Genomic DNA, 25,956 nt, shown 5'->3' on the forward strand with positions numbered 1-25,956 from the left:
TTCGCGGTGGTGCAAGAGCAGCTTGCGTGAAGCAAGGGCTCGTGACATTGAAAGATATCGAACTACCGGCTACCCTCTTGGCTCTGTTCCAAGTACGTTGATTGGACGAAACCCACGATCCCACGGCATTCATAGACATTCGATAGGCATGATGGTGAACCGCGCCCCTTCCATCTCGGCACCGCTCGGAGGATGATCGGACCATTCCCGGAATACCCTATACGTAGCATGTCCGTGAGTTCGACGCGGCACCCTGAATGACAATACAATGATAGTCGTCAATTCCTTGTAGAATGAGACACGATGGAAGTGGTCCGGCGGCTTCTATCGGCTTTGAATTATATGGTCGTCGTACGAACGAACTCGCGCCCAATGTCAGACATGAGAACTTCCTCAACGATGCTCCCATCCCGTTGGAGAGATATACATCTCGAGATATCGCTAAAATGAAATGTAAGCTCCTGCCCTCTTTTCCGTAGCAATGTCTGACATCAATGGCAAGTCTGTTAACATCGCTGCCTCAGACCGTATGTCCTCGATATTGTTGCCAAACCTCATATCGCCATCTGAACACTGCCGACGCAGCGATAGCAATATTGGTGCCACATCTCCAAGAGCTGCTCCGCATACAAGAGTAAATGCTCTCATTGACTGATAGTGCCATACGCATCTGCGAATGTGCTGCAGGTATGACTCTCAGTGACATTTCCCCAAGATACGTTGCTGAACATTGCAACATCGCTTTCCTGAAATTGAACAGTGCCTCCGCCGGAGCCTACATACCGTCTTGCAAAAGCTCGACAACTTCATGAACAATTTCGTCAGCAGAACGCAGCGCTGACGTTCATCAGAATCTACGAGTCGCTTCTTGACCCTGAAATCCTCCTTGATACGCTATTTCCGAAGCACCTCACCGACTCACCATCAACTACCGTGCCCCATACGCAAGTGAGCCGACATCACACTTTGAACTATCTGGCTCACGTCTATGAGGATCGCTATCGCCATACTCACAATCCAACTGATCTCTGCCAAGCACTGAAATAAGGTGAAGAAGCCTGCATACTCCGGAAGACGGAGAAAATCGCTTGCCCGACAGTTGCAGTTCTATATTCCAACATAATACATCTTCAGGCTTCATATACCTCATCCATTCAGGAATTGGCCTTGGCCGAATATCCACGAGGACAAAAGAGAAGATCGGCTGCCTTTCAATAATGAAAAAAAAAAACACGGAATCGAGGTACCGTATCCCATGCTTTGCGCCGAACCTCCCGCGCGCGTGTTCACAGAATGATGTTGATCGGAACGCAGCCGATGGAGATGAGTCCCTTCTGCACAACACCACGTGTTCTGTCTTAGTATCCACAGGAAGGACGAAGGCGGGATGCTATACTCACGAAGGTATTGTTCTCGCAACAGACAGGCTGAGCACTGCACGCCGAGCCAGAACCAACCCCGATCACGCTGATCGGCGTGCAGGTGATGCCTACAAGCCGCGTTCAGAAACCGGACGAGGGACCGATTGGGACCTACTCACCGACTAGGACGTCCACAGCATCCAGTACGATTCCCAGAAGGCCCAGCAGAAGGCCGACAACGGGGTCGCTCTCCTGTATACCGCCGCAAGCGGTCAGCTGCGCCACTCCGGATCATACAGACGAGGCTTACAGTGGTCACGGTGTTACAGCACTGCAGATCACCGGTGTTACACTCGCTCGCTGGCAATGTGACGGTCGTCGCAGGAGCGGTCTACCGAACTGCAGGATGAACGTCGAAACCTCGTAACCCTGCTGAATGTACTCACTGCAGTGACGGTGACGGTCGTGGTGACGTCGTTTGGTGTCGGCGTGGCGGCCGCAAGGGCGAAGAGAGAAAAAAGCATGAGAAGAATCACAGCGGAGAAACGGGTCAACATGACTGGCTATCTCGTCGATTCTAAGACTGAGTAGCTGCCACAGACTGGAGAGCGATGGGTGGTTACGCTAGCCTCTTATAGATCCTTCGGAACCTGTACCCGCTGGAAAAAAACGGCATCTCCGTGGTCGCGAAAAGTCGTCCGGAGCGTCAGAGCGTCAGGTCATCGGCGCCGGAACGTGTAGGAGTAGTCGTGGACGTAGCGCGGAGTGTTTCGATCGGCAGAAAGAAAAACGATTTCATTAAGTGCCAGGCACCGGTTGGGGTTGGATGAGTGCTCCACCACGCGGATTTCCGACGCTGCAGAAGGTATTGGAAAGGTATTCGATGTCCCATGCTATCGCAGCTGGGCTTCAATTGAGCGGACTTGATGCGAGCAATGTCGAGACCGTGGAAGTGCATAATTACTAGGTGTTGATCGAAGTGCGTGCGTCACAGGAAGGACGCGAATCAGTATGAGCCCTTCGGAAGATTTCGTCGGGAGATACAAGTGCGCCTTTTCGTACATGAGAGCAGTCGCGGACGGACAGTATTTTTCCATGTTTCGCTAGGCATGCTGCTGGCACGCGGTCTCAATAGGCCGGTGTGCGAACCAGGGGTCATGCCAGGTAGGTAGGTAAGCCCACCAGTGGATTCGACGTGTATAGTATGATGTCGAGTACTTCACGTCCTGGTTGTTATGATCCGGGAGGTTTAGCCGTAGCGTGCTCGACGTTGCCAGAAATGGACAAATCCGACATCAAGTCCCTGCAATCTACCAAGCCTTGCATCGAGGGCCGAAGAGGAGGACGAAGAGAAGTGGAAACTCACTCAAGACCCGATGCATGCACATATAATCCTCTCGCTATAAAGCGCGACTCCATGCTAACGTGAGCCATGCAGTTGCTAGTCCAAAGCGCTTCAGTGCCGCAGCCCGTAGATTACGAACCCCGATAGTCTGGAGTGCATTCCCAAACGATGAGGTTCACCTTCAAAGGACATGTAAGCAGTGCACCCTAGGCTTCTGTTGCGAACGGGCTAGGGCCGTAGTTGGGTCGCCGCACGAGACACATGGAATCGAGTGAACATGAACAGGGTGGTGAGAGCTGAGGGAAGAGTGCGGTACAGCAAAACGTCATCCACCAACAAGCTCGATGAAGATCGGTCTTGACACGAAAGATTGTAGGCGAGCATGGTGGCTCTGTATCTTTTCTAGGCAGATGATGATGACGCACAAATGGAGCAAGTAATGCAGAACACCAAGCCAAGGAAAGTGTTCTGGCCAGCCTCTCGGGCAGGACTTGAAGAACGTACTTAGACTCGTCGGCGGCGCAGGTCGTTTCCCACAGTCAGTTCAGTCTGGCCACGGAATATTGATACGAGTTCACACGGTCAGTTCTTCTTCGCACTTGATTTTTGCCACTTCTTTGCTTTTCAGCGACCATGGCCCCGTCCTCCCTTCCTCCGGCCAAAAAACGCAAGCTCACCACCGGTAGCACCTCAAACACTGGACAGAAAATCAAGAATCTCGAAGATGAATTGACTCGTGCCGTCTCGTCCAACGGCTCTCTCAACCCGCTCGCCGACCTCTTCGACTTGCTACGGTCCGCGTCCGATGCGGAAACCACGTCTAAGGCGATGTACGCGCTCTACCGCGTGTTTGTGCTCCTTGCTTCCAGCGGACGGCTGATGCACGTCGTCGGTGTGGAGGAAGAGGAGAAGGAGAGGCTCGTGCGGACCTGGATCTGGGAACGGCTTGACGGCTACGTCGATTTTCTGGTTGGACTCCTCCAGGATCAGGAGAAAGCGCTGCGGGTATGTTTCCGCATCATCATCGGTATCTGGTCCCCTTTGGAAGAGCTAATAGGATCTTGCCAGACTTCTTCCCTACAGATACTCCTTTCGCTTCAAAAGCATCTCTCGACGGCCCTTACCGCCGCTGACCCCGATCGTCGTCCCAAATTTCACGTTCCACACTTCCGCAGGATTGTATCTGGTCTGCTCACCTGCCCACCATCCTCGCGCACCGGCGCGTCGTCAAAGACACGCGAGGGAGAAGCTACCGATGCGGACTTGACCGAATCTCTGCTGCTCCCGGACGTGCGCGACGCCTTCGTCGAACGCTGGCTCAGCGTGCACGACGACGTGCGATGGTTCTTCCTCCGCGAGTCCCCGTACGTAATCTCTTCTTCGCTTTTTACCAGTCAACTCATCGTGCGCGTGTGCATAGTACCCTCCTGACCACAACCTCCTCCCCCCGCGCGCCCGAAAACTTGCTCTCGATCCTCGAGCGACTTGACACCTTCCCTACCGACCCGGCCGAGCTGAACGCGTGGTGGGTCACCGAGCTCGGCGCGAAGCCCCCAAAAACCAAATCGCGCTCTTCCACCGCTGACGCGGAAGACTCCGACTCCGACTCCGAATCCGCTCCCAACGCCGAAGACGCGGAGGACGGCGACGACGACGACTGGCGCAAATTCTTCGACGATCCGCCGCCCGCGGACGATGCCCAAAAGAAGGGCAAATCGAAGGGCAGACGCGCGCGGCTGCACCAGATGACGGTGCACCAGTCGCTGCACGCGCTTCCGTCGCACCGCGCGGTGTTCACGCGTTGTTGGCTTGCGCTCCTCCCCCGTCTCACGACGACGGAGGACGATAAGAGCCGAAGGGAGGCGCTCGCGATGCGAGCCCTGAACGTGATGCACCGCGGTGTGCTGCCACATTTAACACGCGCGGTGCTCGTCATGGACTGGGTTGGGACCTGCGTCGACTACGGTGAGCAATCCATATTTCTGTCCCGAAGGGTTTCGCTAACGGGGTGTATGCAGGTGGCACGGTCGGCTTGCTGGCCCTGAACGCGCTCTGGATCTTGATCCGAGATTATAATCTGTGAGCTATGACCCCGTCGGTCATGAGGGCTTCGTGGAGGGCTGACGACGTTATACGATAGCGACTATCCTTCGTTCTATACGCGGCTGTACGCCTTTCTCGATCGCGACGTGTTACACCTCAAACATCGCGCCCGGTTCTTCCGCATGACGGAGCTCTTCCTCAGCTCGACGTGCGGCTTCCCTTTATCCTGGTGCTTATCATCCCATACTGAGTGAGCCCTTGCAGCCACCTTCCGGCGACGCTCCTCGCGTCCTTCGTGAAACGTCTCACGCGGCTCTCGCTCAGCGCTCCGCCGGCGGCCGTGATCATGCTCGTCCCGTTCACGTACAACATCCTCAAGCGGCATCCGGCGCTTATGGCCATGATCCACCGCGTCCCCGAAGACGACTCGTCCCCTTCGGATCACGGTGAGTCGCGCAGCAGCTCTCCTTTCCCGCCAACATGGCACTAATGTTATCGAGAGATTGTAGACCCGTTCGTGGCGGACGAGCCGAACCCGAACGCGACGCGCGCGCTCGAGTCGTCCCTGTGGGAGCTGCACGCGCACGTGCGGCACTACCACCCGCCGGCGGCGACGCTCGCGCGCGTGTTCGAGGCGCCGTTCACCAAGCCGGCGTACGCGACCGAGGACTTTTTGGACCACACGTACGGCACGGTGCGTGTTCCTCGCCCCTCCTTCTTTGCTCTCGTGTCGAGCAGGGAGCTGATCTCTCGGGGACGTAGCTGTTCGAGACGGAGGTGAAGCGCAGGATCAAGAAGGAGCCGGTGGTGGAGGCGGAGCTGCCGAAGGTGCTGTTCCCTCGGGGCGCTGCCTTAGAGGAAGCGGAGGAGCTGGCCAGTGCGGGCGGTGTGGATGCTGTCGCCGAGACTTGGGTATTCTGATGCAGTTGCTTCACCTCCCGACCCCGCCGTATTTCATCGAACAGCCCGGGTCACGATAGTTGTCCATCTGCCTGCCCCCTGAGCTCACGATCTCATATGCATGCCAACCTTAAGCTCGGGCGCTTGGCCCTCTGAGCGTCTATCACGATCAGGGACGGGCGTCTATCGTAAATGCCGGATAATCTCGTATTTTCATTGCAAAGGAGGGCACGTGGTGCCCGGGTCTGCTCCCGGAGGCTGGGCTAAAACTGCTAAATCGCCCATCTCGGTCTTCCTCGAGCTCAGCCGCTCGCGCCATCCTCGCCGTTAATTACCCTCTTCTCCCTCCTCCACCAACCTTTATCGCTCTCTTCCCTCTCTCTCAACCTCAACGTTGACGAAAGCTTTGCTTTGCGCCGACAATATATACATCTACGCCGCATACCTTATCGGAGAGTGCCATGCCTGCGGAGAAGAGGAACGAAGGCGGGGATAGAGATAGAGAGCGGGACCAGGATAGGGACAGAGACAGAGACAGGGACCGGTCCAAGCCCAAGGGTCCGGGCAAAGGTAGGCTTTCCACCGTTTACTCTTGTGACCTGAGCGATCTAACGCAGTCACTCGTCCATTCGTTCATCTATACGTTCACTCGCACGCAATACCTACAACATCATGTATGGTTCAGCGAAAGATCTCTCGCACGTCCCCTGCAAGTTCTTCAAGGTCGGCTCCTGCACGGCCGGCGCGGCCTGCCCGTTCTCGCACGCGGCGCTCGAGCCCGGCCAGGCGAAGGACGTCTGCACATGGTTCGTCAAGGGCAATTGCAAGTTTGGCCACAAGTGCGCGCTCGCGCACGTTTTGCCCGGGCAGAGCATGGCGATGGACCGCAAGAACAAGAAGGCCGCGCAGATCGCGCACGCGTCGGGTGGCGGCAAGGAAGGCGGCGGCGGAGGGCGGGAGAGGGATAGGGATCGGGGCGACAGGGACAGGGAGAGAGAGCGGGACCGAGAGAGGGGCGATAGGGACAGGGATAGGGATAGGGAGGGGTCGAGGGGAGGCAGGGCTGGACGCGGGACCAACCACGGCCATAGTACCGCCAGCGGAGGAGGACCCGCCTCGTCAGGCGGCGCGGGCTCCAGCTCGTCGAAGACTGCCGCCAACCCGCTCCTCGCAGGCCTCTCCGTGACGGCGCCGACGCGCGCCAGCCGTGGCACGGCCGCGACGCCGCTCCAGGCGACGATCATCTCACCCGCCGCACCTGCGCCAGCGATCACCGACGCCGACTTTGCGAGCATGAGCCTGCTCGACGACGCATCCGCATCCGCCCAAGCTCCTACCCGCAGCCTGGACCAGCAACCACAGCAAGAGCAGAAGCAGTCCGAGCAGCCGGCTGCCACCTCCTCGGATGCGTCCTCCCCCGCCTCCGGGCCCGTGGACGTCCCCCGCGCCACGCAACGCGCCAACGAGCTCGGGCCCATCGGCTCTCCACCCCGCGGACTGACCGTTACCGGCGTCTCACCTCCGCCGAATTCGACGCCGGGTTCCGCAGGCTTTCCGGCCTCCCCTCCCGCCCCGCCGCTCTCTACCTCGCCCTTCTCCGCGCCGGGCGCGCAGACCGCGTTCCGCGACGTCGACTTCCGCGCGCGCTCGGGCATGGCTGCCTCCCTCGGCGCGCGGACCTGGATGGCGTCTTCCTCCTCGCACCCGACTCTCGGGAACGAAGAGGCGGTCGAGGACGCCGACCTGGAAGAGTTCATACCCGGCTCGCTCTCCGACCTCCTCACGCCCGAGGAACGCCAGCGCCGTCTGTCCCGCAACGCCAACGCCGCAGCGCGCCCGAAACCGTCCATGCTCGCCGCGCCCCAGCTGCGTCCCGCCCCGTCGCACCACGCCGACTCCGGCGCGGGCGGGCACCGCTACTCGCGCTCCGTGCCGGGCGCGTCGCTCCTGAGCGACATCAAGTCGATCTGGGCGCGGCCGGACGGAATGGCTCCCGGCTCGCCGGGCGCGATGGGCGGCGCGGGCGGAGTGGTGGGCGCGTCGCCCGGCGCGAGCCCCGGCCTCGCGCTCGGGAACGGCACCCCGTCCTCGTTCACGTCGCGCTCGCCGCCCGCGACGTCGGTGCCGATGCTCAGCCCGACGAACGCCTCCGCCGCGTTTTTGCCCGGCCTGCACGCGCACTATGCGCAGGCGTACGGCCAGCGGCCCGGGCTCGTCGGCGCGTCGGCGTCGTTCAGCCTCGGCCAGGCGGGCGACGCCGCGAACGTCAACGGCGGCAGCGTCGCCGCGTTCTCCCCGCCGCGGGCGGCGAACGGCTTCGTGCGCCCGCCGCTGTCCGCCGCGCCGTCCGACCCGACGTTCCTCCGCGCCTCGGCGCTCGCGCACCCGCAGTCACAGTCGCAGACGCTCTCCCAAACCCTCGCCGCGCAGCACCTGCAACAGCAACAATACCCGCACGCGGGCGTACCCGCGCTGGGCAACACCGCGGACTTGGACTACGGGGCAGGCGGCGGGGCAGGCGCGCTGCTGTCGCCCTCCGCGCGCGCGCTGCAGGCGCACGCGCCGGGCCAGTCGCTCCCTCAGGGGCTCGCCGCCGGTTACTCGCGCATCCACGCGCGCCCGCCGGCGTTCGGCGTCGGCAGCCCGAGCCCCGCGGCCGGGGTCGCGTTCAGCCCGGGCAGCAAGACGGGCGGCGGGATCGGCTACGCGGAGTGGGCAAGCTCGGGCGGGGGCGTGGGCGTGGGCGGCGGCGGGGCGGAGAACGGGCTCGGGCTGGAGAGCATGTTCTCGCGCTTGTCGTCGTTCTCGGCGGCGTCGAAGGCGGGCGCGAGGAGCGTGAGCGGCGGGGCGCAGGCGCAGGCGGGGAGGGGGTACGGGGCGCAGGCGCAGGCGCAGACGCAGACGCAGACGCAGGTGCAAGGGGGGACGCCGTTGAGCCCGCTCAGCAAGCCGGCTTTTACGGGCGACGACGACGACGTGCTGTTCAGCTTCGATCATTGAGCGGGGCGTGCTCCTCAGCCCATCAAAACCAAACGAAAAAATTGCAAGTCAACGAAAACCGGACCGCCTGCCGTCGGACCATCACATCTCGGGACCTTGGAATGGCCTCCTTCCCTCCCTCTTCCCAATGCAATTGTCTTTCTTCGCGCCCCTCTTGTCCTCGTAATGTCTCCTCCTGCCATTGCCTTGTCTCATACTCTTCAGCTAATGTACACAACCCAATTCACCCATCACCGCTTGGCTTGCGCGTCTGCCCATCGCCCCTGCTCGAGTTCTTCTCCTCTCCCAATCTCCGTCTATTTTGTGTGCGTGATACTGTCATCATTCTTGACTCTGTCCATGTCCATGTGTGTGCGTGTTGTCGTGCGTGTGCGTCTCATTCCATGTGACCCGAAGGTATATATATATATAACCGCAGTGGTACTGTCGATGTGTAGGCGCCGAGAGCGCGCCGTAATTGTATCTATATGCAGTCTCTCTTCCCCTCGGGCAGCCAGTTCTACGACGTTCATGACCCGCGACAGCACTTCGGATCGGAACGTTCACGGGCACTGCTTGTTACAGAAGCTACCCTATAAACACCCCAACAACCGCGGTCAAAAAGTGTGTCGGGGAAGAGCTCGAAGATGACGACAGGACTCACGTCTTCGCCGCAGCAGATACAGCGCGAGCAGGTTAATCCGCAGTGGTTGGGCGCTCCGGCGACGCATGCGCGTTCGGTGAGGCGGTCGAGGTAGGTTGCGGATGCCGAGGCTGGAGTTGCGGAGAGGAGGAGGGCGGTGAGCATGGCGAGGATCGCTGGTAGGCTGGTGATGGTAAGAAACTTCATCGCGGTGGTATAGCGGCGGGCGTTCCGGATGCGAAGTCGAGGTTCGCGAGGCAACGGGGGCTCCAGGTCATGCGATATCTTGCCAGCTTTATATGTTCACCTTTGAGGCCATGTTTTCTGGTATACGATACGTTCTCGCGCCGATAGCTGTCACCGGCGGGGGGCGGCAATCCACGGCGGGATATCGATGCTGATAACGGGAGGGCGTTGGTCCTCGCGGGGACGGGAGACTGCATCTCGGAGCGACTTGGCGTGGACCACGGGTTGTCAAGCAGCACCAGAAGGTGTTATCGAGTAGTATGGCGCGCCTGGGTCAAGTGAGATGGCATGCTGCGTATTGACAGCGCCCAGAGTTCAAACTTATTGGCAGATGCACGCGCATTGGATTGATCTCGACTGCGCGTATAAATTCAACCCGGGATAACGGTGTTTATGCAACCGTCGGAGTCACGTCGGCACTCAATGCGGCCACGATTCAGTAGAGGGTATTTTTTCGGCCATGGTGTCCTTGGAGGAGGAGGAAGGGAAGACAGCAGTGTTCGAAGTTTATTAGACGGTGGTCCACATCAGATTCAAGTCGGCGAGCGGGTTGGGGGATCCAATGGACGACACCACATAATTCTATCCATCTCTGGAACTCTTGATTTCTTGGATAGGCGGTGAGCTTGCGCTTCTTGACGGGAGGAAGGGAGGTGGGGAGCTTGATGGGACCTAGCCGCAGAAATATAATGCCAAGGAATACTGATCGTGAGAATGATTTTGGAAGACTCCGCGATTGACTGTGGGAAGCCCTCCTTTCTGCCTTCACGCTCATCTCTCTTCGCTAGGTCCTGATTCTGACCACAACACGTCTCGTTTGATGTGCCCCCAAAGATATAGATACACACACGCAGCGGTGCTTGATACATAGGGTCGAGAGCGTGGCATAACCGTATCTAGTCTCCACTTTGCAACGAGCTCTGTCACGACCCGCGAAGAAAACCCTCGGGAAGCATAGGGCTTTCACGGGCACGCCTTGGCACAGAAGCTACCCTGGAAACGAACGAGAGAGACATAGTCAGCGAAGGCATCCGGGACGCAGACCGGGAGCGATGAGACGCACGTCTATGTCGCAGCAGATGCAGTGAGAACAAGTGATGCTGCAGTGGTTGGGTGCGCCGGCGATGCAGGCACGCTCGGTGAGGCGGTCGAAGTAGGTCGCGGATGCGGAGGCTGTCGTCGCGGAGAGGAGGAGGACGGCAAACATGGCGAGGGCCACCGGCATGGCTGTGATGGTGCGAGAGTCGAACTTCATCGTGCGTGGTGAACGGCGAGTGCTTTCGGAGAGTTCGAAGTTGAAGGTGAGGTTGCTCGCGTACGATGGCTCCCCTATCCTGCGATGACCGCCAGCTTTATGAGGTTGATTGGGTCGGCGTTCCTGGGATGCGGACCGTGAGCATCGTGGAGACATCAAGAGCTATCATAGAGCGGGCCACTGATTGCGGGTCGGTTCTACGAGAAGCCGGTTCTCCTGGGATGCGAGTGACCTGACCTCGAGCCGCGAGCTGTCAATCGGCTCGGGCAACAAGTGACATTCTGATCCAGGCAAGGTGGCGGGACTGGGTTGATTGATACCATGCTGCGTATTGACAGCGCCGACGTCCGTGAATCATCGTCGTTGGCAGATGCGCGCAGGGGAGGGCCGATAGCACTGACAGTGATTGTGTAACTGCTGGGCTAATGCGACTGCCCGTCCTCGACGCAGCAATAGGATGTCGATCTTGAGCATGTCTCTCATCAAAGCCGGAGAGCCGGATGCGGACGGCACACATACACGAGATGTTTTTGCGTTTCACCAGTTTTCGATCTACTTTTGAGCTGACCGAGAGCGCGAAAGCCAGTTCCCGAGGCCTCGCCTCGGGGAGCTTCGGAGTGCAATGGTTTCCTTTTCCGACTGCTGAAGCTTACTGCCACTCACACCGCGTGATCTATATCTACCTGGCTTTTTGATTGTATAACCCCAGTACTGATGACTGTTCGAACTCATCTAATAGTAACTGCAGGCCATTCATTCCTGTGCCATGTTTCTATGCATGGCTGTACCATATGCTCTACTATGCACGATGTATCACGCTGGTTCACGGCACTATTCATACTACAGATGCACTGATGGTGGAGACACAGACACTATATTTATCCAATTCTTCCTGATTGATGTATCTTCTCCGAGGTTATAAGCCAGGAGCCTCCATCGTACCTATCGCCAACCATCCACCACGCGCAATGGGCTCCCTGGCTCCTGGTGTGTATGTATTCTTATATTACGCGCTCATCCAGAACTGATGCAAGGGCAGCGCACTCGTTTGTACATCTCGACGTAGAGAATATCAAGCTGATGCGGCGGCACTTCATCGCGTTCATCGATGCATCCGTCGCCGCCGTTCACCTGATACTCCGCTCGCAACATTGTTCAGCCATCGACCGTGATCTGCATTACCGGCTAGCCACACAACTGATCTCTCGCTACGAAGAAGCCGGCGGAGATGAACGGCTTGAAGAACCGATTGATATACTTCGGGCGCTTTTACGCTGCCCGGAATTGCAGCAGGAGCAGAGAATACAAGCGACGGAGACCCTCGCGCGGGCGCTGACACTCGAACACAGCCGTAGCGGCATTGAAGATGCTCTCATAAATGCCAAACAGCTCTCTGACTCCGCCATGTTCATGCGAAAAGACCTGGGTCTCGACTCGGTGATGGGTCTTGGACTTCGAGCGATGGTTCTCACCCGTCTGTGGATCACCAAGATGATGACAAACGATGTAGTAGCTCTGGAGCTAGAGTCGTGCCTGAGCGGCCTTCGACAGTACGTGTCAAGCCCAGAGTGTGCGGGAAGGGCTTCTACACTCATGGTACTTTCTCGCTGCCTTGCGATCCAAGGAATGGGTCGTAAAGACTTCCACGCTGTCGATGCTGCCGTGCTATACGCTCGCGATGCATGTAAACGCGGCCTCGCATTGTCGTCTGCCACCTCTCATCATCACCTGGGTAATTTGGCGTTAATACTGCATCGTCGATTCTCACAGGTTCATGCCGACAGGCCCGAGCTGGATGAGTCTATCACACTCTTTCAACGAGTTATCGAGATGAGAACCGATATCCAGCCCCCGCTTCGGTATGAAAGCTACTACGCCTTGGCCCTGCTCACGCGTTATGAGAAGAGAGGATCTGTGGACGACCTCGACGAAGCCATCCGTCTTGTGCGAGCCTACATTGGTACCCATGCGGAGAACTCGCTCCATGTATGGCACAATCGATATGTTTTAGGCGTGACGCTGTGGCGAAGATTCGAGCGGTATGGTGCTCACGCGGACTTCGACGAAGCCTTACAATGTGCGCAACAATGCTACAAGTCCTCGCGCGCAGATCAATCCCGTGCTGTCGCGAGTATATCAATGATATGTGATCTTTATAGCATCTCACTGGTGAAACAACGTCGGTTGGGAATGCCGTACGATGTGAAACTGCTCATCGAAGCCTGCGACGCAGGCCGCGAACATCTGGCGATGCAACCTCCTGGAACATTGCACAGATACGAAGCGCTTTCGTACCTAGCACGGTTCCTTAATGCCCTCGGCTCCCTGACCCGTTCCAGATCTCTGCTAAAGGAGGCTGCCCAACGTGGCCAAGAAGCATTGCGGCTTTGTGCTGCTGGGTATACAAACCTGGCCGAGATACATAATATCATGGCAGACACAATGCAGGAATTATACGATCTGGTTGGAGATGTCGCTTATATCGATACAGCCATTGAGCACCGATGCATGTCCTTGAAGATTTCATCCACAATACCAGCAGCATACGCTACTTTCTGCGTCGGACTCGCCGAAGATTATCATGCTCGATTCAAGGCAATCCAATATAGACAAGATCTCGTCGAGTGTATGCAAGCTTACAGTAATGCCATCGATCATCCATACTCGTCAATCCTCGACCGCCTTGGATTCATTAGGCGATCACTTGCAATAGCTAAAGAAGCAGACGATACGCACTTTCTTACCAAGGCCTATCAACGAGCGATGACACTTCTACCTCGCATTGCCTACCGCGGAATAAATATTCGCCACCGACTAGAGGCACTGAAGAGCATAAAGGATATACAGACCCTCGCCGTGGACGCTGCCATGCATGCCTTATCCATTGATCAACCGCGGCTCGCGGTCGAAAATGTAGAACACGGGCGGGCAATCCTATGGAATGGCGTCCTCGAGCTGCGCACCCCGTTCGAGGGCCTCCCATCTGAGCTATCGCTCCGCTTGCGGGAGGTCTCCCGGATCCTATACGAAGCTGAAATGAACGAGTCGCAAAACGTCACCGAGGGCGAAGCATCCAGACTACGAAAGCTCGTTGACGAGTTCGAGAGACTCGTAGAAGAAGCTCGAGCTAGTCCCGGATTTGAGCGCTTTCTGCTCCCCCCAGGCTTTGAGCACCTACGAAAGGCTGCCTCTGGAGGACCCGTGGTGCTTCTAATTACCACAGAAGTTATTGCGCACGGAATAGTGATCCCATCGGATAGCTCTGAGCCTTATGTCGTGCCGTTGCCCGACGCCGGCATCGCGCGCGTATCGCAGTGGTCGAGGACGCTATCGCAAGCACAGCGAGCTACACGGAGTGCGGTCGACGGCGAATACCAAGGGAGCTATAGAGACAATCGGATCCTCGTCAAACATCGTAATATGACCGTGAAGGGACTCTCCCAAGTACTGCAAGACCTGTGGACGGATGTCGTAGATCCAATCCTGAAATCTTTAAAACTTCCCGTAAGCTATTGCCGTTTATCCCGAGTAAACATCACTAATCACTCATTGTCGGTATGTCCTCGATGCTCAGCAAAGGCGCGGAGAAGTACACGCGCGCCCACGATTATGGTGGTGCCCAACAGGCGAGTTCGCCTTCTTGCCGCTCCACGCTGCGGGGACTGCGTCGGGGCTATGCACCTCGGACTTCGTCGTTTCCTCCTACATCCCGTCGCTGAGTGTCCTTGTCGAAGCCCGTCGTCAACGCCAGGTTTCTTCTGCCGATGCATACGTCCTGCTCGTTGCACAGCCAAACGTCCCAGGAGTCCAGCCTTTACCAATGGCCGCGAGGGAGGTGTCGCAGTTAGCGGCCATACATCCTCAGCACCGTCTCGTATGCATCGACAAGGATATTGGTGACGCGGATAGCTGGGATGCCGTCACGGTAGATGTGGTACGCGAAGCGATCCAGAAAGCTTCTGTCGTGCACCTTGCTTGCCACGCCAAACAGGATAAAGACGATCCGCTCAGCAGCGGTTTCGTACTGAATGGCGGCAGTCTGACGATAGCGGATATCGCTCGCGCTAGGATGCCTCGAGCATTCTTCGCCTTTCTTAGCGCTTGTGAGTCGGCAGCAGGGGACGAATGTCTGCCTGATGCAATCGTGCATCTCGCGGGATCAATGCTTTTCGCAGGGTTCAAGTCCGTAGTCGGTACTATGTGGTGAGTCGATCTCATCCCGCGAAGGAAAGTAACTCATTCTCGATCATTATTCAGGGAGATGTACGATGTAGACGGTCCGGCGGTAGCGACAGAGGTTCACCAGGCCTTGGTGGATGGTGGGTATCGCGATCCCAGCTTCATCCCTCGAGCACTAGACTCTGCTATTCGCAAACTCCGTGAAAGCGGGCTACCGCCAGAGCGGTGGGCAACGTACACTCATATGGGGATCTGAAGTGTTCGGTACTACTTATGCAAGCGGTCCTCGACGCAGCAATCAATCGGTAGGCTATCGATCTTGACCGTGACCCGATCCCTCCCCAAAAGCCTGAGAGACGGATGCGGACCGCACACAGACGCGAGATGTCCTTGAGTTTTATTAGATGTGGTCTGACAACCGGTTTACAAGTTGTGAAAAGGAAGGAGAACAAAGTGAATGGCCGACCTTCACGCGGCGAAGCCGAGACCGAAATGCAGTCCAATGGTTCGTGGGAATAACATGAACTCGTATGACTCCTTGGTTCGTCGCCTTTCGTCTCTGTATCGTCTCACAAGTTCCCTCCTAGACCTGTTCGTTACCTTCATCGCTTGTGATCGGGATCATAATATGGCAGAAACAGAACGTGAGGAGACGAATTTCAAGATTGCTTGATCGTTTTCACACATCGATCGTGATTCGTTTAGTAGCAGGGCGCTCGGAGACAGCGCCTCACTGTCCTTCTTGCCGGTGTTCGGAAGGATTCATCATTCCGCATGGTTATGAGTACGATGAAGAGGAGAGACAAGGCTCCGCTCGCTTCGAGGACTCTATAGACTCTCTTGAAGACCGTATCGAGCACCTCGTCGCGCGATTGTACGAGCTACGCCGGCAAAGAAACGCCCTAACCCCTATCAATCGCCTACCTCCCGAGATCCTCCTCAACATCTTCCTCCATTTCCGCGCCATATCTTGGTACACCCATCCGCGATGGGTCGAAATCTCCCATATCTGCTCCATGTGGCGCAATATAGCCCTGTCCAGCTCGGTGCTGTGGAACACATTGGACCTCCGATATCCGAAGCTGACGAAAGAGCTGATTCGACGTTCCCGGGGCGTTCCCGTTCATGTGCATCGCGCTAGCACAGCCATTCTCGGTCTTCCCTTTCTGGACCCTTCCATACCCATCGCCTCTATCGATGTCGCCGTTTATTGCGCCCATATTCCAGCGGTGCTGGGAGTTCCCTTTGGACAGTTATCCCAACTGAAAGAGCTCGAGGTCACGATGCTTGAATTCCCCTTCCGTGGGCCCTATTTACACAATGAATTGACCCAGCAGTACCCTTGCCTTCAAGTGATTCGCTTGCATCGGTGTCATCTTGATTGGACCTCCCCGTTGCTGAATACCCCTACTCACTTGCGGGTTATTGAGATTACAGACTCCCCGAGTTACATGTTCTTACAAGACTTGTATCATCGACCCTTCCGCCACGTCTTGACAGTCCTGAGCCACCAACAGAAGCTAGAGTATCTCGAGCTTGATCGTGCTCTACCCTTCCTCAATCCCTCAAACCTCGGCAACATACCCGCGCAACGAGTGTCGCTACCAAACCTGCGATACCTACGAATCCACGATAACGCATCCGAGATGCTGTTCCTCTTTTCACGTCTCCGCCTCCCTCCTGGTTGCACTGTGGTTTTGAATATCGCGGAAGAGAGCGGGGATAACGCCGCGGATCGTTTCGTGCCGTCAATCGACTTGCTTTCCTTCACGGAATCCGTTCTGGCTCACGCACGCGATTATCGAGAGTCATCCTTGATGATATCTTGGGCAGGGTCCCTGACATTGGTCTGCGTAGATGGCCATCGCGTCGGTGACCAGACACCCCCTAGGATAGAGTGCTCGTGGCCGATCCCTCGCGATGAGGACCCTCGTGCGTACACGGCAGTACTTGGGCCCTCCATCGGCGCGCTCTCGGTTTCGAAGATCCGTATAACAGTGGGACCTGTGCGCACGCGACTAGAGCATGAACACTGGCGACAGCTCTTCGGCAACCTTAACAACGTATCTACCCTCCGCGTGTCTATGAACTACAATAACCTCCTCGGCACTCTTCGAGCCCTTGCAGACTTCGACGCCGATACGCCCCGGATGCTTCCCCACATGCACACCCTCGAGATAGCCGCCCTCAGATCCGTCACATTGGCGTCGCAGTCTGACCAGCGTGCCGCTGTCGAGGAGATTGCTCATCACTTGGAGCACCGATCCACGGACGGCGTGTTCGAGAGATTGTACATCTGCGAGGACGTGAGGGAGAGTACAGAATGGATACGAGTTCGTATGGAGGGCGTAGCCTCGATGGTTGTATGGGGAGCCGACCTCAGAAAATGGATGTAGTGGTAGAAATTGCATCGATCGTTTTCTTGCCTTAGGTAGAGCCGATTTGTGGTTTGTGGTCCATATTACTACTGTGAGAATTCCTTGATCGGGAGTCCCTGGACAAACTGGTACAGGCATGGCCCGGCGTGTGCGCCGCGGCACGCTTCGGGTGAGAGCGTTGTGATGATGGAGGGGGAGAAGGAACGCGATTCAACTTGGGTGAATGAGCGCCGGACACGGCGACGCTCGCATCTTCAGCTCGGCCGGGTCTGTGGGCAAGTTATGGGTGCTCGAGGAGAGGGTGTGCTGGCGAGGGGAAAGTGACGCAATGAGCGCCGAGAATCAGTACCATTAAAAATCAAGTTGAAGGCGAGGCTCTCGAAAGTCCCATATATTCGATGACTTGTCTCTCCTCTCGTGCGATACGTCCCTGATCATTTGACTGCTGACTTCTTGCCTGGAAAATCGCACATGATCTGCGATTTGGAGCTTTTCAACGCATCATGTTCAGCCTTATCCGCGTTCCGGCCGGCCGTCTCTCACATTCCACGGCACCTTCAGATGCCATGCCCCGTCGCGTGTACTGTACAATACCGAGCGTCTTCGCGAGAAGTAAGCCGCCTGTCAGGCCAAGGCCGGCAAGCACGTTAGAGCGATGATACCAGCCTCGTCTCTCCTTGACAGCGGGTGCGACTGCGCGCGCGGTACGCAGGGATTTGGATCATGGGGTGAGAGGGACCGGAACGCCTTGTCCGTGCGGGCTGGGTAACGGAGCAAATTAATGGAAGTAATCTCAGCCATCTGCGCCGGGTGGCTCATACACTATCATTCGCAAGTTATATGATAGTTATATAGAATGTATCTGCGGGCGGTCAACGCTCTTTGCAGTAGGCAAAGATGTCTGCGGGAGCCCACCAAGATACAAAGCAATATTACAAGTTTCACTCCACTTGATCCGCGTGCAGATACACCCTCATGCAGGAGTAGCGAAGACATCGGAATTCCGCATATCCATTCCGAGCCGATGTTAGACAGGGCACATATCTGTACAACTGAACATAACGGAAGTCAAACTTAGACACAGGCATCTGCTCGTGTTTATCAATGACGCTTGAAGGATTGTCGGACAAGTCGTGAACTCACGCTGATGACACATTTCTACATGTAAGCTAGGTTAGCTACCATTGGGCTGTCACGAAGCCAGCTTTCATTCGTGATAGCACCTTAGGGATTTGGCATATGACCCGGAGAGATGGTTGCGTCGACATGTGTCAATTCTTCTTGCGGACGAGAAAGGGTCGGTCATCAGTGGTAGGCAGTAGGTATGTAGCATCCAATTGGAAGGCGAGCTGAGGCGCGAGAAGATGGAAGAGGATGAAGAAGATGGCATGCGCGGGCCGCCGTCGGGTGCCGCCCGCGTACGAGCGTGTGTCCGATACTGTGCATCCACCCCTAATGCAACATCGCCCCCTAATGCAACATCGACACAAATCCCTCTCCTGTTCCTTTCCTGCTCAGCTGTTCGTCTCGGAAAAAAATCTATGTACTCTTAAACATCTATAAATACTGTATGTAAGAGATGAAGTAGGAACGAGGCTTGGTTCGGGCTACAGAAAAACATTAGGACTGCTCGAGTGAGTTGATGCAACATGTCGCGAGTACTCCACGGCCTCGCTTCGCCGGATCGGTAACGGAAAATTCATGGAAATATTTGGTAGTACTCAGTACCTTGTATTCTATCTGCTACGCCACCCCGATTTGCAATTGCTGTAATAATGCTGCTGTAGGAGGATGTTCAACACAAAGGACGGTGTTGGCGTGACGGATGAGTTCAAACTCCGCCTGCGTTGATTGGCCTGAGCCTCTTGAGCCCTGCGTTGCGCTGCAGCCTGTCCTAGTTCGGCACCTCGGCAAATCGTGACCGCGTGTGATGATCTCGCAACTTTGGCTGGTGCTCACTTCGTCTCGCCGGCATCTCGCTGGCAGAGCTGAGGCTCAACCAAAATATTTGAGACGCTGCATGACATATCTATAGCATCCTGGCTATCTACTGCCAACGTTTCGGACAATTTCGAGCTAATTTGAGGGAGATATAACCCTAATGCAACACGCGTTGCATTAGGGGTGGATGCACAGTATGTCAAACACCGATTGTCAACGCTTCGCGCTTCGACCCAAATCGGCCAAGGTGTGGCGCTTCTAGACCGCGCGTAGGAGTTTATTGTTGTGCGCTTTTTCGGTGCTCAGCCTCCGAGCCCGAACATCGTTCCTATTGTCCTTGACCTCGTACCGTCACCGTCAGCGCCATCCGTGCATCTCCTCGTCTCGCCGCCGTCCCCGCGCCCGCAGAATAACCAGATTTGTACCAGCGGCGAGCGCCACAGCCCTACCGCCGAACCGTCGCATCGTACACATAAAAGTAGACGAGGGCGTTGCAGTCAAAGCAAGGAAGGAGAGGTACGAGCGCAAAAAAGGTTCCGGGCTTTGATCGCGTCTGATCCGCGGTATACTTGGGCCAGCTTCGGCTAGATACCCAGATCTCGACTGGCTCTTTAGCCTGCCGCCGAGCACCGCGTTCACCTCGACCCCGCCCCGCCCTCTTGCTCGCCGTCGCAGCGACCGTAGGCTAGGACGATTGTCAAGCGACCAACATATCCCAAGCGTCGGCCTGAACACTGCTCTGGGACCGAGACATACAATAAGGCACTGCTCAAGCATACCCCGCCCGCCACACACGCGACCGAACCCCGCTCCGCGCTCCTCCCCCGGAGTTATAGGACATCCATCTTGAATTACCGCTGGCCACCCCTCGTAACGAAGAGATCTTGCTGCGATGGACACCACGGACACCACGATAGACCATCGTCTGGCGAACTTTGACGTTGGCGCAAACTACCAGGTCCTCGACGTGATCGGCGAGGGCGCCTACGGAGTCGTCGTGTGTGTTCTCTCCTTCTCTCTTCGCACATCCTAGCGTACTCACTCCCTACTATCCTCTCTTGATTTTCCTTTATTCCGGCTCACTCACACACCCCTCACGCTCAACCGTAACCCGCCTCGCACCACTTCGCGGACACCACCAGCTCGGCCCTACACACGCCTTCCTCCCGCAAAGTCGCGATCAAGCGCATCACGCCCTTCGACCACACCATGTTCTCCCTCCGCACCCTGCGCGAGATCCGGCTCCTCCGCCATTTCCGGCACGAGAACATCATCGCCATCCTCGACATCCTCCGCCCGCCCTCGTATGCCGACTTCAAGGAGGTCTATCTCGTCCAAGAGCTGATGGAGACCGACCTCCACCGCGTCATCCGCACGCAAGAGCTCTCGGACGATCATTGTCAGTACTTCATCTACCAGGTGAGCGTCGGATAGCGTTCTGTGAGGGCGATAGGCTCGGGTTGACGCGCGCGGAAACGGATCCGTAGACGCTACGGGCGCTGAAAGCGCTTCACTCCGCCGACGTTCTCCACCGAGACCTCAAGCCGTCCAACCTCCTGCTCAACGCCAACTGTGACCTCAAGGTATACACGTTACTCACTAGATGACTCATACATGACCCGAATCATATTCAGCTATGTGACTTCGGGCTCGCTCGCTCCGCCAAACCACCTCCAAACGTGGCCAACGACTCGTCGACGTTCCTTACGGAATACGTTGCTACCCGGTACGAACTCGCGTATAGCATTATTTCATATCGTCACGATATCTGAAAACTCGGATATGCAGGTGGTACCGCGCGCCAGAGGTGATGCTCACCTTTAAAGAATATACGCGCGCGATCGACATCTGGTCCGTGGGCTGCGTCCTCGCCGAGATGCTCTCGGGTCAACCATTATTCCCCGGCCGTGACTGTACGCGTTTACCCTCGAACGATCACTACCATATAACCTCACCTTACGCTTTTTATTATCATATCGATACGGCAGATCACCACCAGCTGTCGCTCATCCTCGACGTGCTCGGCACGCCCTCGATCGACGACTTCTACGCGATCACCTCGCCCCGTTCGCGCGAGTACATCCGCGCGCTGCCCTTCCGGAAGAAAAAGCCGTTCAGCCAGATATTTCCCAAGGCGAACCCGCTCGTGAGTTCCCTTTCTCCTCTCCTCATTGGCAGCAATACAGTCGTCAAATCTTATTTATCTGACTAACGCCCTCCCCCGCCCCCCCCCCCCCCCCCCCCACAAAAAAGGCGGTCGACCTACTCGACAAATGCCTCACCTTCAGCCCCAAGACGCGGATCGACGTCGCCGGCGCGCTCGCGCACCCTTATCTCGCCGTAAATGCTTTCTCGTCCCGCTCAACACCCTCTTCGCCAAGTCTCATCACCTACTTTTTTTTTGGTTTTGTTTTGCAGCCGTATCACGACCCCGCGGACGAGCCGACGGCGGAGCCGCTCGACCCGAGCTTCTTCGACTTCGACACGGGCGAGCCGCTGGGCAAGGAGCGGCTGAAAGGTGCGTTTTCTCTTTCTTTTTTATTTCGCACCCCCCCCTCTCCACCTCTCTCTCTCCTTCATCCCTGCTTTCGATCGCTCATGTCCCCGGATTTTTTTTTTGTTCTTTTTGGGTTCGTTTTTCTCCCTGCGCGCAGAATTGATATACGAGGAGGTGATGAACACGCATCCGCATCCGCCGCCGGCGGTTACCGGGGAGGATGCGCCAGAGGTGGCGATGTCGTGAGGGGGGATCAGTGTTCTGCAGTCATTTACTTTCTCTTCCTATCCATTCACGAGAACAAAAGCGGCTTTCGGTAACCTCGATATATTATCATCTCCCTTGGTTTTCTTTCGCATCTAATTACCCCTTTCTTTATCGTAATATTCCGAAGACGGACATGGTGGAACGCGAAGTGAAGGGAGAAAAAAGAAGTGTACATATATTACGGTATATATGAGATATGTGATACAGTGGATATGGAGTGGATGGTTGCGCGGTTGCGGCGTTGGTTGGTGAAGCATGCGTGAGGAAGAATGGGGTGAGCTGGAAAGGCCAGCGCGACGGGCATGGATGGGTGAGGAGGACCCGGTTGTAAGCGGTATGATGCGGATCGTGGCTGGATGCGATGCGAAGGAATAGCGTAGACGATTGAAGGGGCACATACAGAAGGAGTGAGGAGAAGAGCAGGGGGAGATTACATGTCGTCGACACTCCATTCGTATGCTTCGCGTCCTGCACGTTTTCGCTCGTTGAGTTTTTGGAAGAGGCGTTTCTCGAAGCCGTTCCCTCGATCTGAGACGAGGACGTTGGTATCGACGCATTCATGGAGATGGGAGGAAGGTATGGCTCACCGACGCCATCCCACCTGTACCCGGGCTTGATCCCAAATCGGTTCGGCGGAGGTGGGGGGCCTGAATATTCTGGCCTTCGTGGGCCCTTCGACTTCTTTTTCTACGAACGCGCAACAGTGTTGGACATCAAAACCACGGAATGCGTGCAACAAGTGCGTGCTCACCGTCAAGAACTGTGCCGCGGGGTCGTTCCACCGCTCCTGCGCCCGCATCTCCTCGTTCATCTCCCGGTCGTCCGCGTACCGCGCCACGTCCCTCGTTCGCGCCTTCTCGAGCTCCTCCCGCCGCTTCTTCTCCTCGTCGCGCTGCACGAGCCCCTTCCCCCATTCCATCTTGCGCGCCTCCCTCTCCTCCCGCTCGCGCTTCTTCCGAGCCGCCTCCGCCTTCTCCGCCGCGGTATCGATCCGCCGGCCGGACGCGTCGCGATACACGGTCTCCTGCGCCGTCGCGGCCTCCTCGTCCGGCTGCTTTGAGGTTTTCTTCGCGACTTGGGCGGAGGGGAGGTGTTTCTTGATCTGCGACTTGGTGAGCAACCCGCCGACGAACGGCTGGTCCTCCCCCTCCTCGACCACTTGCGGTTTCTCGTCCTCAGCGGGGGGCGGCGTCGGCGCGCGGATCGTCGCCCAACCACCTCCCGAGCCCTCCCCGCCACCCTCCACCCGCCTCTTCTTGAACCCGCGGTCGGACGCGACGACGGCCTCCTTCAGCTCTTCGTCGTCCCCGTCCTCGCCCTCGGGCGCGGCCCAGCCGGGGATATCGTCGTCTTTGATGAAGGCGGGTGTCGTAGAAGTAGCGGAGGATGAAGGGTCGGCGTGTTTCTTCTTTTTCTTCTTCTTCTGCGTCGGGTCGCCGGTGCGGGCCAGGATGGCGTCGGCTTTGGGGCCGGACATGTATTTGGCAGCGAGGTAGGCCTTCATGGACGACATTTCTGCAATCAGTTGGCACGATTATAGTATGCTTATGAGGTATGGTCTTCTCAGTTTCAGTGCTGCCAGCGGTGAATGAGGTCGTACACAATGATAGAGGAGAATGGACGCGGTGAGTTGGAGGCGACGGAGTTCGAACTCGCATGTCGGATCTTGAAGCGGAGCGTTACTTCCGCTGTATTCCGAGTCCGCAGCCCCGCCCCCATCTGCATCTTCATCGCTGCGTAGTGTAGCCCTTGCGCGATGGCCAGTCCCCCTATAAATAGAGACGTCTCGCTCTAATAATTACTGGGAGACCAAACTCCCTAGCTTTGGCCCGGATCTCAATACCGGATCTCAATAATACTTGTAAAACAAAACATGTCTAATTACGCAACAAAAGCGATTCCATATAAGTGTGACCTGATTCCCATTCTTTGCAGCTCTATCGACTGTACATATATATTTCAGAGCCAGGCACTGCGATGCATGTATTCGGGCATGTACCGACTTCGGAGGCGGATTTGAGCACGCTCACTGTGCTGGATGAGACTAAAGTAGCTCAGGCAGGTGAGCTTTGTAAAGGACATTCACACAGCTGTCGTAATCATGTGTTGAAGGTTAGCAACGGCGCCGCGCAAGGGCGACCGAGCGCATAGATAAGCGCTGAACATGACCAAGGATCAATAACAGGCATAAGTTCTGATGTGCTTGCAACGTCGCAAAGCCCTACTCCTGCCCGAGTCCACCGAGCGTAGCTTGAACGACGATCGGCAGTGCCTTCACCCCGAAGCAATAGAGCAGGCTTGTGCACATCCGCTATATGTTGGCTGCGCGAACACCCTGGTATGTGCAGATTATTCAAATTGATGCTATCACAGCGTAGTCGGAGGACGAAAGGCAGCCAACAGGCACAGAACGTCTCGTGAGATAGCGCCCAGGGATGCCATGAACCTTATAAATCGCAGCAAGCTGCAGATGGTGACGATGTCCTTGGTTTTGTTCAGAAATATGATGGTGTTCGGTACGCAGGTAAGCGACGCAAACATCGACGGAGACATGGGCGTTGCCATCGTGGACATAAGATAGGGCTCATTCAGTTTCAACAGGTCCCACGGGTCTTGCTAGTCGAATATAATAATCTACGCTCAAAATTCTCAGAAATCGCCGCCCCAGATTTCAAGATGATGTACATTCAAAGAGAATTGTGGTTTTATATTTAGAGAGTGTGCCCCGTAGCGAGTGGAATTCGCTGCGCAGCACTTATCACACCTGTTGAAACTGAATGAGCCCTATCTTAGATGGCATAGAGCCCCGGGAATAGCGGTGTTGATCTCGCTGGCGAGGTGAGAAATGCTTCTGACCGTCGCAGTGTGTGCTAGACGCGAAGGAGAGGGAGGGTCCAGTACCAGTAGAAGACAAAGAACCATGTGTCTGTCCGCGGTGACCGTGCTTGGCGTCCTAAACGCTGTGAAAACCGTGTGTACTGATGCAGGATATACGCCATTTTGTCACGGCAACAGGGAAGAGGGAGGTCATTCGTTGTGGAGGTGGCTATCCTATCAAATCGTGAGGTAGAATACCAGCCCCATCTTGCCAGACAGCCGTAGAATGGAAGATACTCCTTCTGAGCGAACAGCCCTACGGGCACGCGCGATGAACGTGCCAATGGCCGCGATCGAAGCTAGGGTACATGTACGATCAGAAATCATGAGAATATATACATAGACATCGTGCGTGGAGACACTCGCGTACCTCCGGAGCCACGAACACAGCATCGGTGGAGTATACGTGCAAGTCTTTACACGCAGAAACCATCACCGTCTCTACCAAAGCAGCGCTTAGCGTGGCATGTGAGATCTCCTCGCGCACAGCACTTGTGTGTTGGCATCGACGCGTGCCGAGAAGACTAGCAGCTACTCACGCAGCCCAGCCGTGACAGCTGTATCTGTACAGGGACTCCGACTAATAGTCGGGAGCCCGCCTTTCGCGTTTTACGACTAAATAGCCATGGAGGCCATGGCGGTGCGTCAGGGTCACCCTGATTGTACATTGACTGGAATACCCATCGCGTGTACTGCTGCCGAATCCTGGCCGGATGCTTCTTTGGAGGTGAGTACGTGGGAGAGTAGTTTGATGGGCGTTTGGTAGCGCCATAATAGCATGCCGGGCATTGCTCGCTTAACATATACGTTCCAGACCCATGCCGTATCAATGCCGAGTGCTTCTCTGGAGGTGAGTAGGCGGCATTGGCTCGATTACCGTGCCTGGGTGTTTGGTAGCCCTCCGACGCCGCTCGCTTAACATACCCACCGACGTTCCGCTCGCTGCTCGCTTAATATGCCCCGCCCTCCGCTCGCTTAATACCGCCGCCCTCCCGCTCGCCGCTCGCTTAATATGCCCCGCCCTCCGCTCGCTTAATACCGCCGC

General features: G+C 56.6%; 5 protein-coding genes across 5 annotated transcripts; 3 read left to right on the forward strand and 2 right to left on the reverse strand.

Annotated features, from left to right (window-relative positions):
- Positions 1 to 3,339: 3,339 nt before the first annotated feature.
- On the forward strand, positions 3,340 to 5,670 carry PUNSTDRAFT_114075 (CBF-domain-containing protein; the record flags this gene model as incomplete). The annotated part of the gene is made up of 8 exons (XM_007384524.1): positions 3,340 to 3,711; positions 3,775 to 4,088; positions 4,127 to 4,671; positions 4,725 to 4,785; positions 4,847 to 4,957; positions 5,014 to 5,195; positions 5,259 to 5,443; positions 5,512 to 5,670. The coding sequence occupies 8 exons, from the start codon at positions 3,340 to 3,342 to the stop codon at positions 5,668 to 5,670; spliced, it is 1,929 nt and encodes a 642-aa protein (XP_007384586.1).
- Positions 5,671 to 5,987: 317 nt separating this feature from the next.
- On the forward strand, positions 5,988 to 9,727 carry PUNSTDRAFT_120887 (uncharacterized protein). Its single transcript, XM_007384525.1, has 3 exons — positions 5,988 to 6,219; positions 6,335 to 9,221; positions 9,293 to 9,727. The coding sequence occupies exons 1-2, from the start codon at positions 6,111 to 6,113 to the stop codon at positions 8,647 to 8,649; spliced, it is 2,424 nt and encodes an 807-aa protein (XP_007384587.1). The 5' UTR covers positions 5,988 to 6,110; the 3' UTR covers positions 8,650 to 9,221; positions 9,293 to 9,727.
- A 753-nt stretch (positions 9,728 to 10,480) lies between these two features.
- Positions 10,481 to 10,742, reverse strand: PUNSTDRAFT_135013 (uncharacterized protein; the record flags this gene model as incomplete). Its single annotated transcript, XM_007384526.1, has 2 exons — positions 10,481 to 10,510; positions 10,581 to 10,742. 2 exons carry the CDS (start codon positions 10,740 to 10,742, stop codon positions 10,481 to 10,483), a joined length of 192 nt encoding a protein of 63 aa, XP_007384588.1.
- Positions 10,743 to 19,584: 8,842 nt separating this feature from the next.
- Positions 19,585 to 22,174, forward strand: PUNSTDRAFT_126572 (mitogen activated protein kinase-like protein). Its single transcript, XM_007384527.1, has 10 exons — positions 19,585 to 19,786; positions 19,849 to 20,269; positions 20,413 to 20,689; positions 20,758 to 20,853; positions 20,905 to 20,996; positions 21,059 to 21,183; positions 21,259 to 21,416; positions 21,524 to 21,610; positions 21,689 to 21,788; positions 21,925 to 22,174. Exons 2-10 carry the CDS (start codon positions 20,163 to 20,165, stop codon positions 22,011 to 22,013), a joined length of 1,131 nt encoding a protein of 376 aa, XP_007384589.1. The 5' UTR covers positions 19,585 to 19,786; positions 19,849 to 20,162; the 3' UTR covers positions 22,014 to 22,174.
- A 290-nt stretch (positions 22,175 to 22,464) lies between these two features.
- On the reverse strand, positions 22,465 to 23,547 carry PUNSTDRAFT_68808 (uncharacterized protein; the record flags this gene model as incomplete). The annotated part of the gene is made up of 3 exons (XM_007384528.1): positions 22,465 to 22,562; positions 22,622 to 22,721; positions 22,786 to 23,547. 3 exons carry the CDS (start codon positions 23,545 to 23,547, stop codon positions 22,465 to 22,467), a joined length of 960 nt encoding a protein of 319 aa, XP_007384590.1.
- Positions 23,548 to 25,956: the final 2,409 nt, after the last annotated feature.

The sequence above is a fragment of the Punctularia strigosozonata genome (genome assembly GCF_000264995.1).
Source record: "Punctularia strigosozonata HHB-11173 SS5 unplaced genomic scaffold PUNSTscaffold_7, whole genome shotgun sequence".
Lineage (NCBI taxonomy): Eukaryota > Fungi > Basidiomycota > Agaricomycetes > Corticiales > Punctulariaceae > Punctularia > Punctularia strigosozonata.

Coding starts and splice junctions, on each gene's coding strand:
- PUNSTDRAFT_126572 (XM_007384527.1), top strand. CDS start 20,163: ATGGACACCACGGACACCACGATAGACCATCGTCTGGCGAACTTTGAC. Junction 21,417..21,523: donor TTCCCAAGGCGAACCCGCTC/GTGAGTTCCCTT, acceptor CCCACAAAAAAG/GCGGTCGACCTACTCGACAA. Junction 21,789..21,924: donor GGGCAAGGAGCGGCTGAAAG/GTGCGTTTTCTC, acceptor CCCTGCGCGCAG/AATTGATATACGAGGAGGTG.
- PUNSTDRAFT_120887 (XM_007384525.1), top strand. CDS start 6,111: ATGCCTGCGGAGAAGAGGAACGAAGGCGGGGATAGAGATAGAGAGCGG. Junction 6,220..6,334: donor GCCCAAGGGTCCGGGCAAAG/GTAGGCTTTCCA, acceptor TGTATGGTTCAG/CGAAAGATCTCTCGCACGTC.